Consider the following 14,702-nt stretch of genomic DNA (forward strand, 5'->3'; position numbering starts at 1 on the left):
TTGAATTAAGTGTTCTGTTTTGTTTTAATTAATGTTTTGTGAAAGAGGGGCAGATATTATAAGATTAGTCTTCTTTCTGCTCCTTTTCATTCAAAATTTGAGATTTTATGTTTGTTTGTTTTTCTTAACTTTATTGTTTCTTTGAATGAAATAAAATTGACAAATAAAAATAAAACAAATAGAAAAATACACTGTATTGTTGCTTTTACTAAAACACGGTGACACAGTAGGCTTCCACCTCTGTTCTCACTGACAATCCAAAACCAACCAACAATTATATCCTCCATTCAGTCCTCGTTTGCTCTTCACTTAGTGTGTTTTAATTGAAAAGCTTACTTAATGTTCATGGAATTAATTGTTTTAGTTTCACAACATTGTTTTTTTTTAATTGGAAAATGACATTAAGAACAAAACAAAAAAAAAGAATTCATGATGTAATTGTGGACCATTTTTTGTAGAAGGGTAAGACCTCTTCACATTTCACTCATCTCTTGATAACTATACGTCACAGGGAATTTCCAGAAGGGGAAGGAAATCAAACTTTATGAAGTGAGAGAAACTCGGGTTCACCTGCCAGACTTAAAACATCAGATTATTCTGTCGTTTAAAATAAGTTTACATTTTGTTAGCTGTCATGACGCACTAAATAAGTGTGGTTGGTAAATGGATCCGCTGGTTCAGCATGGGAATGAAGAGGTAATGTGTAGAAGTGAACCGAAGTGAAGTGGACCGAGGACTCATAAGAGACTCTTGAACTGACCTCTATAACCAGGTAAGATCATCTTAACTACCTAGTTAATAGTTAACTGTGGAGTTTGTGTTCATTGCTATAACGTTATCGTGACCTGCTACAACAGTTGGCAGCTTGCTTTGTTGTGCTACTCACTTCCTTATTAGCCAGGTAACTTTGAGAACCACACACCAAACTCTATGCTTTAAATGAACGCTTAAAAGTATTCTTTATTTAAAAAAAACCCTGAATGTGTTACATTAGTACACAAGTTGTGGTATGTAGTCTGACATCCACTGGTAAATTCGGCTTACATATTAAACATTATCGCCTTTTTTACTGTACTTGTAGAACTGAATTTCCTCCCGCTGTCCATGCTTCATATCGGCTGAAGGTTGCGTGTGGGAAGCATAGACTGTGGGAAGGGACAAGCCAGGGGGAAAAGCTTAAAATATTTAACTTTTGCGAACATGTATGTTGATTAAACATATGCCGAATTCATCATTTGATTAGTCTAACTCTCATAATAGTCAAACAATTCCCTGTTAATCACGTTTTTTGGGTGAACGGAGTCGAATCGTTGAATTGACTGATTTTTCAGCGGGGTTTCGTGTTGCGTTGTCCGCATACGGAACCAACCTACAGGGGCTAGCTCCGCGTTAGCAAGGACAGGTAGCGGTGGTCAGGTCATTCTAACATTAAGCTAACAGTCCTCCTCTAAATTACTACATGTGTTGTGGCAGTGTGAGCATTGGATACTGTTTATTTTTCATACGGTCGTTGAAACGGAACACAAGCTTAAACAAAGATTTGCTAGCTGTTAGCCAGAGCTTTAGCGCATGCGCGTTCATGTGCAAACGATGCGGGGACGCGCAACCAAGGCGCAACAAGTGCTTAAACAGATTCTTGTTATTGTTAATAATGGGTCATACACATACATTACAGGGGGCGTATTGCCTCAGTACTGTGTAGAATTAAATATTGAGGTGATACTTGAATGTCTAATGAGTAGTCTACTGTACTGATCATCATACACACTTTTAATACCTCATCAGACTTTGTAATTATAACATAATGTGGTTGTAAATGTTGTGTTTGACCTTTGCAGACACCATGGCTGGAGACGACCACTACCTTCATTCTTCAATGCCGGTAAACTCACCTGGCCTTTTTCTCTTTGTGCAGCAGAGGAGCAATAGAAATAGGATAGGATAGTATAGTAAAAAAAAAAAAAAAAAAGATTTATTTTACATATTTAAAATCCATTTAAAGTCATCGTTGTTAGACAAGCAGTTCAACGCAGCTCGCTGCCTTCAATGCGACATATTGCACAGCCTGCAATAAGTAAGGTATTTTTACCTGCTTTTTGTGACATAACAATAAGTAAGGTCTTTTTACCTGCTTTTTGTAACATAACAATAAGTAAGGTCTTTTTACCTGCTTTTTGTAACATAACAATAAGTAAGGTCTTTTTACCTGCTTTTTGTAAAGTGTCTCGAGATAACACTTGTTATGACGCTATACAAATAAAAATTGATTGATTGATCGATATAGTACTTTATAGATAGATAGATAAATACTTTATTGATCCTGAGGGAAATTCAAAGCATCCAGTAGCAGGTTACAAAGACGTACATGACATGAAACATTTGTTACAAATTAAACCACAAAACCGACGCCCCCCCCCCCCCATACATATATATTAACCTGAAAAAAGATTTAAAGAATACCCCTAGATGAAACAAACTTAAACTGTGCCATTAAAAATAGACTACAAGAAATGTACATAACCCACGCAGGGATAAAAATATATGTGAAATTTAAATAAGAACCCAGATTTATTGATCCCCAGAGGGGATCAGTGCGTTGCAGCAGCACAGACAAGTAAGAAGGTCATACAAAATACAAATTAAACAGAATAGATTAGAGAAGATAAATAAAAATAGGGGGTATTTACAAGTACAAAATGAATGATGAAGTTAACTATGCGGCATTATTAGTATTATTACAATGTTGTCATATGTTATTATAATAAGTAAGAATGTATTTTTGATCCAGGATGTTTTAGTTCATCCTGAGCAGATGAAAAAATTGGTTTTGATCGTTGAAATTTAAAATCTCTGCGACAGAATCACTTCCTGTGCCGCTCAGAGGATCATTTCCTGCAGTTAGGATTTAAAAAGTCACCCTACCTCTGAATTGTTCCTTGTTTAACTTAGTTAAATATGAATATTGCAACACGTTGATAAACAAATCTCAACTCTTTAAGATTTGAGCAAAATCTCAGTCTTCAATTCATATTTCAAAACAGTAAAAGCAAAAGCACTTCTGTCACTGTGCTGTGTGTTTGAATATACTGGAACAGCTGCAGTGAAACATGATAAGAAATCCTTATTTACAGATGTTTTAAATATGTTTTGTTTGTCTTGATTACATGTTTTATCCCCCCCCCCCCCCCAGATTTTCGAAAATATGATGGATCCAACTTGGGAGTTTCCACAATATCCTGTGATGTCTCCGAACACGTCACTGCGCACAGGTGAGTCTCACACCTTCAAACCATCATTAAAGGTAGAATCAGTAGCATTGTTTGTTGTAGCTTGTAAATGCAACATTTAAATTGGGCCACTCCGCCTGGGCTTATTGCCACTAGAAGTGCACACTCACTGCAGGACGTAATATGTGTGTTTACTGCTTGTAACTAAACTGCAAGCTACCACATCCTAGCACAAGCTAACCACCAGTGTTTGGTACCTGCCTGTCCAATAGAAAGAAAGCCAACTCTGCATCCGCGGGTCAAAGCCAGTCTAAGGGTAACCCTTGTTTTGGCATTTGCTTCACTAGGATTATATTTTCTCTTCTTTGCTGGTTTGTCCATGTCTGTCTTTTGTCCATACAAAGGTTCTGCTTTTCTGATGATTTATTTATTACTGTTTGACAAAACTCAGAAACCTTACCATTCATTGTCAACATTGGATGTCTTATGGTATTTACATTATTTATAAAATAATTATTACAATAATTAGCGATCTCTTTTGGTTTGGTAATAAATCCATTATCAGATCCAATGAATGATGGAATGGTCCTTTTTTACTGGAGGTAGGGGAAAACTCGATATTTTCTTGTGATATTTTACGTTGCAAATTGCGATATTATATCGATTCATGGTCGCCAAGTATGGTTATTTTTTATTATATTAACAGCAAATATGCTGGTGGTAGCACAATTCAATTTGAACAAGTTGCATTGTTAAAAATGACTGCAATTGTTCAGTCGTTCGTACATGTTTGTGTTCAGTTAAGTTGGACTGGACTGAAATACCAACAGTTCAGATTTGTGAGGTGCATGCACAGGGTTTTACTTTCATCACGGTGTTGGTCAGTCTGTGGGCTTGACTCCCATTGCGTAGAATGATTTCTTATTTGACAAAACCGTTCTTGATTTTAGTTTAATTTTGTGGACATAATATGCAGTTAAAATCCTAATATATTGTATAACCAAAATGTTTAAAATTGCAACAATAGCATATTGTAACTCAAGTATGGTGATTATATATGTGTATTTTTTTACCCATTACTTCATTGAGGTTTCTCTATAACTTTTTGCTCTTGCTCTTTATTTCCCCAATCTTGTCAGTTTCCTGACAGGAGCATGTTTGTCATATGTAGATAAAAACTATTTTTTTAATGACTTTTATATATCACCTTCGCCAGTGCAATAAAAGTGTAATATACAGATACTCCCTTTGAACATGTGCCCACAGAGTTTGTGAAAAAAAGATCGATGCAAATTGACGAGGACATGCTTGAGTTCCTGATGTTAACTCTTTGCCGGTTTATTGACGATCTGAGCTATATTCCATACATTAGCCACATCACTAGGTTTTGTTTTCAGTGTGCTTGTTTTGGAAAACCAAAAATCAATATTCAGATCTCCCTACAAAATATATTTCTCCATCAGTCTGTGACTTGTTGTAGCATTGTACTGTATATATGGGCTCTATATGAGTATACTGTATGTATGAGCTGTAACAACAGCCTACTACTAGTATAGGTTTAAGATGAGGTAGATGCACGTCTTAACCACAGTACTTTCACACCAGCTGCAGCTTGATCTATTCTCCTTTGTGCAGGTACAGTATATGTTTCTGAATGTAAAAGGTTATACCACATTCATGTTTGCTTCTGTCATTTCTGAGTACGTTATACCCCCGTATAGCCACCTCTGAGTCATCTATAGATGCATAAAGTATGTCTCTGTTATAGCATGATATACACATTAGTCTCCTGCATCACACAGCCATGGCTTATTTTTTTGGCTTTTCAATGACCGTCTTGTGATTACCAGTCTTTCAATGTCCTTTAAACGACCCATCAGTGTTTCTCTTCAGTCTCACGATGAGCCTGTCACAGCTGATTATGGCATAGTAAGTTCGTTAGCCTTTGCTCTGGCTTCTCTCATGGCAGATAGCAGTGTAGCCCTCTTCTTCAGGACAGTCGGCATTATCCTCATCGATGATAATGTTGTTCCTTCCGCTTTGATTTTCCAGATAGTCCAGATGCTCCTGGAGGTGGTCAGACTGATTTGGAGTTGAATTAAGTTGTTTTTTCTGGTTTTTCTAAGTCATTGAAAGTGTTTTTATCTACATCAATTGTTACTTTAATTTCATAAATGTCCTTCTGAGAGTATTTTAGAGTGTTACTCAGGTCTTGAATCTCTCTTATCCATCGATTTGTTTTTCAGTTGAATCCAAAATCATTTGTGTGAAGCACCAAAATGACACCTTTTGTCTTTTTAATATCTCCTCATGAAAAGTATTTTTGGCCGATCCAGCTTCTCTTTGGAGCTCAGTTCAACTCTGGTTCAGCTTCAGTGGCGTCCTTTGTTTAGTTTTTTTTTTTACGAGTGGTCATCCTTTACTTTGGTGTGTGGGTGACTCCTTTAACACAAATCACAGTTGCTTACCTTTTAGGGGGTGGGAATCTCCAGAGTCCCCACGATACGATATTATCGCGATACTCGAGACACGATACGATTCTGTTTAACATTTTGTGATATGCTGCGAATTGCGATACAATATATTGCGATTAAGCAATATTGTGTCCACTACACTAAACTAAATCAAGAACTGTTTTGTCAAATAAGAAATCATTCTCAGTCTGTTCATCTCACTTCAGTCTGTTCATCTCACTTCAGTCTGTTCATCTGTATTTCAGTCTAATTGAACCTCAACATGAATTCTTAATGATGCAACTTGTTCAAAATGAATTGCGCACCCCCTTAAGCAGTTAAAAATGTAACAAGCACATCTAAAATATGGATACTTGGCCGCCATGAGACGATATAATATTGGCACACAAAATATCGCAATACTATACTGTATCAGTTTTTTACCCCACCTTTATTACCTTCAGTTGGAGGCCTCAGGCTGGGCCAAACAGCAGATTGAGTTGGCCGAGGATTCAGGAATCCCTCAGATATCACCAAAGCAAGAAAAAAAAAAAACATCCAGCACTTCTTCTTATTGAAATGGAATTTCACAAGATGTAAGATTGTCCAAAATACTATTTAAAAAAAAAAAAGGGTTGAAAAAAATGAAACTAAAATCAGTGAAGTTTCAAGATTCAAACACACTCAGCTGCCAAACAGGAAACTAACAACAGACAGATAGCTCCTACAATGTATGCTGTCCAAAAAGGAGCTGGTGGTTATTGTTGTCATCCAATGAATTTTTATTTTAGAGATAATTTTGTGTCACTTAGTTGTCATGTTCATTTGTTTACTTTGGCCCCTCCCTCCTCAGGTTTTACAGTTTAGTGTTAATATCCTTTACAAAAAATATGATGAAGAATGTTTTTCTTCCCTGACGAAACGTATATTTAGTTTATGATAACAAAACAAGACTCAGATGTTAGGGTGGGCTGTCGGACATTTAAAATCCATGTTATTTCACTTTGTCACACCCCAACCTTTGTCACTTCGTCCCCCGATTACGCTTCCCCAACATTCATACTGAAGGCGAAACGTCACAGGGATGTAAAGGTCACGACTTGAAACGGCACTCTGAATAGAGAGACGGTTCGTATTGAGACATTTCTGCAAATATAGAAAAAGGTAGTTTATTTCAGTCTGCATAAATAATTACCCCCCCCACCAAAGAACACATAAAAGTCACACATAAATTACAAATAAAAATATTACTGGACAAAAAAAGGAAAAAATAAATAGCTTGGCAGAGTTTCTGTTGAATCTGTTTAATTCATCGTTTTCTTTGTTTGTTTTTGTCTTTGTTGGTGTCACCACTTGTTTCATTCCTGAAAATAACCCAACCACGTTTTAGGTGTGATCACATGTTGAACACTGTTCTTGCACAATCAAGAAGAAATTTTGTCCGTCCCATCGAAGCCATCACTCTGCAAACCTCTTCTTTTTTTTATAAAAATGTAAAAACAGGAACAAATTCCAAACAATGTGGACGTGTTTTATGAACACAGTGCGGTATACAACAGCTGCTGTGGGCTGAATGCTGGATGTTTTTCTTCTCGGCCTCGCAACAACTGAAACTGAACTTTCTCTTTAGAAATTGAATGTGTATGAAATTAAACCCCAACTGATGTAGAGTGAAAGCTGAGTTTCATGACGTTCTGGTTTCTGAGCTCTGTGGTGAATTTGGGCGGAGTCTCTATGCCTCACTCACTTCCCTGTTTGCGTCCACAAAATGACCCTCTGAATAAAGACAGAACAGGAGGACGGATGTGTAGGATGAGGGGAAAGTGTCTCCTCTGGACATTTGCACATGGCGATTGAGTTCTCCATCAACAGCAGACTAACGTCTCACATCAGCAGCACAGATGTTCTCATACAGACTGATGCTGGTTTTATTTGTTTTTTTATTTATGGGTTTTAACTTGCAGCAAAGTCAGTTTGGTGTTAGTATTGTCACTCTCACCTCAGTACTTCTTCCAGCACTGACTGGAGCTGTGGGTTCACTGTAGCGCTGTAGCTGGTGTGTCAGTGGTGTGTCAAACTCAGGACCTTCACCCTGAACACTGGAGTTACAGTTTAGTGTTAGAGTTTCAAAATACGGAAGGGTGGGATTGGGCCATGGCTTTGTGGTACAAGGGATGGAGGGAGAGCTCAAAAAAAAGTGAATGAAAGTCCACACAAAATGAAAATACCCTTGTGCTGTTGGGAGCTGATATGCTGGATCACATAATATTTGCCACTGTGCCGTTTATTAAAATCTACCCTGCACACCTTGCAGAAAGTGTGGCGACAATCCAGGAGACCTGTGGTTGAAAACTAAAATTGTTTAATTCAATTTGGGGGCGTATTTGGGTTGTTTTGTGGAACGCTTTCCTGTCCTGACATTTTCGGCTAGCTTGCTCCCTCATCCTGCTGTCTTCATTTTACACTCTTTTGCTGAAACATCCTACACACACAGATTGAAATACACACAAATGCACACACAGGATCCTGTGGACATGCACTAATGCACTAACGGAGAGATGTCAGAGCGAAGGGGCTGTCCACAGTGAGCACTCTGAGGTGGTGGGTGTTCGGTTCCTTTCTCAAGTGCAACTCTGCAGTGTTCAGGAAGTAAAACTGGTTCCCAACTCAAGTCCCTACAGACTGAGCTGCTGCCTCTTAAATCATGTTGTGGGGTCGGAGAGATTGAAATTTGATGTAGTCGTGTAATTTTTGAGTGTGATGTGATTTATAGAAGATCTGGAAACATTAGTATCTTAAGAAAACAAACGAAACATCGGGATTATTTTTTAAAAAAGTTTTTAAAAAGTCACAGGAGTGTCCTGTAAGAAATAACAAAACCGAAAAACGGTAGAAAACAGGAGTGTTGGCAGACATGGGTTAGAGTCCCCAAATCTATGACAGAAGCCTCTGACAAAATGGTTTCCCCTAACCTGTGTTCGTTTTATGCAGATTGTTTGATGCTAACCACATGTATGACATTTAGAAAACAGACACCACCCACTGCTGCTGTATGACACCCACAGGGTGCCTGTAATGGTTGCAAAGACGTGTGATAAAATGTTTGTGTTTTACAAACAGTTCTTTCTTTTGATAAAAATGTCACTTTTGCATACAAATCGGTACAAAAAGATATTTAGATAATGATCAGTTTGAATAACAAAGTATGCATGTCAAAATTGGAGCCTTAAGATAACATATAGGAAGGTATAAAAAAGTCAAAAGGGAAATAATACATTTAATTCATTATTTACTAATTAATACTAATTTACTAACTTCCTGCGCCCTGAGGAAAAAACTGTGAAGATTCTAATGATCCTTTCATTGGCTACTTCCTTGTTCAGATTTTTTTATTTTAGCTTAATGACACATTTTTTTATTTCCATACTATTTGCAGATTAAACTCTGAAAATGTAAAATCTGAATCTGTTTCTCTAGTTTCAATGGATGGACCGTCCCTGCAGATCGTGGAGCAGCCAAAACAGGTAAAACCAAATCAGAAATAAATACACAGTTAAGACAGATAGTTAAGCACAATGTAAAATACTTAAACATACAGTACATACAAATACACAAGAGCTCGTACAACACATCAGAATACAGTTATTAAGACAGACGACAGAGGCCGCGCACCTGATGTGTTGAAAAGTTCAAATGTGCTAAAATGTCTTTGTAAAAGATTTGAAGTCTTTTTTTATGAAGACATGTCTACGCTGGACTGAAAGCTAAAACACACGTTAATATTAGTTGTGGCACTCACAGTTTGCAGGACTGTTTGAAGTACTTTAAAAACTCTCAGATAATCCTCAATCTATGACTGTATGAAATGTTTGGGACATTTACAGAGCAACAAAACCCAACATGTTCTGGATTCAGTATTGATAGCTGATGTTTGAGCCCCTTTTGATGACACACCTGCTTATTAATGTGCTTTTATTTGACCGAGTTGTTGTTGTTGTGTTTTTGTGTTCCAGCGTGGCTTCAGGTTCAGGTACGGCTGTGAGGGTCCATCTCACGGCGGTCTGCCCGGAGCCTCCAGTGAGAAGAACAGGAAGACCTACCCCACTGTCAAGGTAACACTTTCTGTTTTTTTTTTTTTGTAAGCTCACACTTCCTGTCTACACAGTTAAGCCAAGCTGCAGAGATAGCTCGATCAGGCATTTAAATGGCACTACTGTCCCATTAGGTTATGGTGATATCCAAAGGTCTGATTGAAGTGTATACAGTACATGCAAGAGTAAATCGACCCCAAAAACATTCTCTGGGTGTGTTAGACTGACTTTGAATATTGTCAAAGTCCAGATTAAATCTGATTAACACAATAAATCCACTTTTTTTTTTTAACTGTACTTAAACGTGCTGAGTGTCTGCACGCTGTGTGTGTGTCTGCAGCTCTCAGATCATACACCCGTCAGCTTCTGTAGAGGTGTGATGAGTTGCAGATAACCTCGTCGTCTCTGCAGAGTTTAGGTGATTTGAGGTTTTAAACAAACGCATTCAATTCTCCAGCTGCAGACCTGCGAGGCGATTTACCTGTTTGATGTTGAAAAGCAGGACTTGTCGTAGCTGAGATGTAAACTTCATGCCAGCATAAAAAGATGAGGCTAAAAATGATATCCAGGAAGCGATGAATATATGTGATGAGAGAGAGAGAGAGAGAGAGAACTGTGAACACAGTGTGGTCGACTTGTCTCTGCAGAAACACTCACTGTTTCCTGCAGAGTGAGAGTACTGAGAGGACTTGTGTTGTATTTATCAACATCATCAATAATCAATATTAAAAGTTACCCATGTAGGGGGTAAGACATCCTTATTACTCAAGTTTATGTCATTTTTGTGGTTTGTCAATATGCCTGGAATTGACGCAAAGCTCAAGTTGACCTGGTGACGTTTAGAATTGCTGTTCAGACAAACCTCAATCCAATCTGGGTTAGCGACTTCTCATTCTGCCCCGAGGCCCAACGTGCAGGGGAACTGCTGACTTGACTGTGATAATAATTGTTCAATTTGCACATTTAGAAAGAAGAATGCATTAGGAAATGTTTTGTTGCTTTGCTTCCCCTGAGTTAAAGTTCATAGTCATTTGAAGCTGATGCCCTTAGTTTACAGCAGTAGAGGAGGATGATTCTGCTGAACTTCACATGACTTCTGCTCTGGAAGTTTCTGCAGCATATACAAATACAGTTAGCTCTGATGGCCCTCTATTATCCCTACAGCTGAACTACTTGTTTTATTGACCCATACAATCACTCTAAGTAGGTAACTTCGGAGAACCATTTTGAGAGTTTTTAACGAAAAACGTCTGAGCCTCTCACCCCGATACATACAGCCATGTTCAGCCTCCTCACTGCTGTAGGACGAGTCTAAGAAAGAGCGTTAGGGAAGCATCTTTGGGGGCAGAATGAGCAGCGGAAGGTCAGTGAGATTATGGGACAAACTTTTGCTTTTCTTAAAATTACTTCATTAGCTTAAAAACAAATCTTTTTGAGTCTTCACATTAAAGGCAGGGTTGGTCATTTTCTCCAGATACACTTTTTAAGATTTTGGTTGAAATTGTCTTTAGGTCCTGATATAAATGAATAATTAATGTGCTCTATAAAAGGAATGAAATAAATCCATCATCTGTAGCAGTTTGTAAGCCTGTAAAAACTTCTCCCAATGTCTGGCCACGAGGTACCAATCTGATGAGCCAATAACGCCTCCCTGTCTTCCTGCTCGCTCTCTACACCTTGCATGCACAAGCCCACACTCAAAGCACGAGCTGAGTTCCGCTTTTGGACCAATGGCAGAGGGTGGGGGTGGGTGGCTTTTGAGGGAGCACGATGGGGGTGGGTGCAGACGGAGCACTCTTTCAAAACCATGCTAGTTTTTGAAAATGACCAACCCTCCCTTTAACTGAATATCTTTGGATGCTGCTGTGGCTCAGGATGCAGAGCGGTTGTACAGTTTATCTCATTAATGGACTATGATCCCTGCTCAAACTTTCCACATGTCAAAGTGTCGTTGAACAACACAGTAAACCTCAAGTTGTTTTACATTTTTTGGACTAGCGCCTTGTAGCGCCGTCTTCATCAATCAAAGTCAGAGTATGTGTCTGTTCAGGTGGAAAGAGAGTTTAATTAAGATAATAGCCTCATAGCTTCGGCACAGTTTTCAATCCACATTAAGAGACGATCAGCAGCCACACCAGACTGCAATCATATAGTTCCTTTATTAAAGCCTTTGAAAAGCCATCCAAGTAAATATAGCCCATAGCTGTGAGCATCCATCCAAAAACACAACTTACCATGACGTAACATGACATGATGATGTAACTTCGCGCTAATGTGGTCAAAAATATGACGCACAGATGCGATGGCTTTTCGAGCGTGACTGGGATCTTCATCAAGTGCTGTACAAAAAAACCCTTTTGAACCCTCGGGGATTATGTAGCGGACCTCGATGGTGACTTTCTGAAATGTATACCTGAGCCGTAGGCGCACAGCGACACCCACAGTCAACACAAAAAAACTACATTTAAATGGTCATATGAGAAACCTTAGATTTGTCTTCACAATCATAGTGAAATAACTCAATAAAATTAAGCTGAAATAAGAATCTGCTCTTCATACAGGAGCTCAGCGGTAAGGTTTGTTCTGTTTTGTGGTTTATGGAGAAGAGAGGAAACCATTAGTACATTCAAACTATTTGATTTGTAGTCTATATTGACCAACATACCATACTCCTTTGACAGTCATCCTCTTTTTCAGACTGTCACAGACAGGAGCTTTATTTCACGTTGTGTTATTCCTGTTGATGTTAAGTTTGGAGTCTGAAGCTCCCACATGTTCCAACCAAACCAGAAGGGATGGGAAATCCCCAGATTCCTGCAGCAGTCTTGACGCTCCGTCTCTGCTGTCTGACTTTACTTATCAAAAATATGTATCAAATATGATTCTAGAGAATCCAGGCTTTAGATACGTCCTGACAGATGTAACATTTGAATATCTTTAAAGCTAAAAGACATAGAAAACATCGGATCTTATTTTGAAATGTTTTATGATTTCTTCAGGAAAAAATTGTCTTTAAAGCAACAATATGTAACTTCTACACTTTAAAACAGTAGTTTCAGAGTTTACCTAATTGTACAATAACTACTTTCAACAGAGAATGGAATCTCTCTTATGTCCACAGAGCACCCCTTTCTCCTCCTATAGCACTGTGTAACTTAGGCAGCGGGTGGCGGATCTCCCGCGAGCAGTGCGTGCGGCTTTACGGCACTAGTTCACACAGCAGTCTTCAGCTACAAAGAGGCCAGTTAGCTCGTCTCTGTAATGTGTGATACGATGGCCGAGGCTAAGAGACGCAGGAGGACGGTGATTGATGAAACTAAGAACAGAAAAAGAGAGAGTGACTAAGCAAGATGCCTGAAAATGATTGTCTATATTGTCATGTTGTCGTGAGCTTTGTGAAACAGTTGGCTGCAAGCCTGACGGCGACTTGGCTATGTTACTGTTGGATGGTTGCAAACTGGTTGCTCAGGTAGTAGGTATTCTGATCTCTCTCACGGCTAATGGGGAAGCAACAATCCACTGCCAGGGTGTACTTCCCTGCACATATATTTCATGATGCCATCTTAGTCTATATCGTTATTGGTGACGTCATCGTTGTCTCACGTTTAGCAACTTTACTGGGTGTAGAAAGTCATCTAACCCAAGTTATGTCTCAGGCTTGCATACAAATAAATACCAAATTTATGATAATTAAATAAAAACAACTTGGACGCTTGCAGAGTGGTATTAGCTCAAAATGCGGTAATATTACTTTACCTCTTCAGTCGACATGGTTCTTTGGCTTCTCAACGTCTTTTCCGGCTTCCCCGTCCTCTGCTCAAATTGTTTTTTTCACATGCTGGACATGATTAATTTACACGATCAACCTTTGAACTCACCTGTGGTAAAGCAGTTGGACTCTCTGTTTATGTCAAACTTTCTGATAAAGAAACCAGAATTGGAATGATGCTTTTGGACGAGACGTTAGCCGAGCGAGGTGAGGTGTAATTGTCGTTGAAGTGTCTAAAGTGTCTGTTGACATTTTGTTCCATGAAGTCATCAGAACAGATGAGGAAGTGTTCCTCCTGTGTCGTTGTTGTGTGACACGTGTGTGTGTGATGCGTTGTTCATGTTATCGTTTGTGTTTGCATGTGGAGGCTGCAGGGTGGGAAATCCCCTCCTGCTCTGTTGTTCTGGTGTGACCAGTGAGGAGGAGGATGATGATGAGGATCTTTCTTTCTGACTCACTGAGGCTCTCTATGAGGTTCAAACTTGTTGGAAATATGATTGTTCTAAATAATTGAGAAAACCATCCTTGTGGTCCAGTTAATCCAGACATGTGTATGCCCTGTTGTTTGTGTTCTTGTAGTATCTCCTGCTTTAGTGTGGGAAGATATCCAGGAGCTTGAAGCTGATTTACTTATGTCTGTGTAATTTCTCAATAATTTTGAAATCTGTAATGTGGAACTGAATGTCGAAGAAAGTGTGTCTGCTTATAAGTGAAGTTAACTGTTTATAAACACATTTAATCATTAGGGTGGTTACAATACCAGAATTTAAAACTTGGATATGATGCTAGTAAAAATCAAACTATATTGTTTGATACCCCAGCAACATAAAAAAGAAGCTCTATGGACCCAGTATTGGGTAATATCTTGTTTTCAGTTGTCTCCTACACACTGTCTATCTAGCATCGGTCATTTTTGGATACTATCCATCATTAAAATGGATTGTATTGTTTAAAGAAACGACACAATATCAGTGTATCATAACATTCTGCTGACTTATATTATACTTATTTATTTATCATTCTTTATGGAAAATAAATATTTCAAACTTTATTCTCTATATGTCGAATTCAAATTTTTGCTGTAAACAAATTCATCACTTAAAGACTCTTAAGGTTAATTGATTCAATCAGAAGTTTAAGTTTCACAGGCTTTTATAATTAC

General features: G+C 38.4%; 1 protein-coding gene across 1 annotated transcript in view; it reads left to right on the forward strand.

Moving 5' to 3' along the window:
- The first annotated feature begins 517 nt into the window (after positions 1–517).
- Positions 518–14,702, forward strand: part of nfkb1 (nuclear factor of kappa light polypeptide gene enhancer in B-cells 1) — a 29,024-nt gene continuing 14,839 nt past the window's right edge. The window contains exons 1-5 of the mRNA XM_020638369.3: positions 518–772; positions 1,839–1,882; positions 3,191–3,269; positions 9,158–9,204; positions 9,694–9,792. Coding sequence (XP_020494025.2) covers positions 1,844–1,882; positions 3,191–3,269; positions 9,158–9,204; positions 9,694–9,792 — 264 coding nt within the window. The 5' untranslated portion in view covers positions 518–772; positions 1,839–1,843. The remainder of the gene's footprint in view (positions 773–1,838; positions 1,883–3,190; positions 3,270–9,157; positions 9,205–9,693; positions 9,793–14,702) is intronic.

The sequence above is a fragment of the Labrus bergylta genome, chromosome 9 (assembly GCF_963930695.1).
Source record: "Labrus bergylta chromosome 9, fLabBer1.1, whole genome shotgun sequence".
Classification (NCBI taxonomy): domain Eukaryota; kingdom Metazoa; phylum Chordata; class Actinopteri; order Labriformes; family Labridae; genus Labrus; species Labrus bergylta.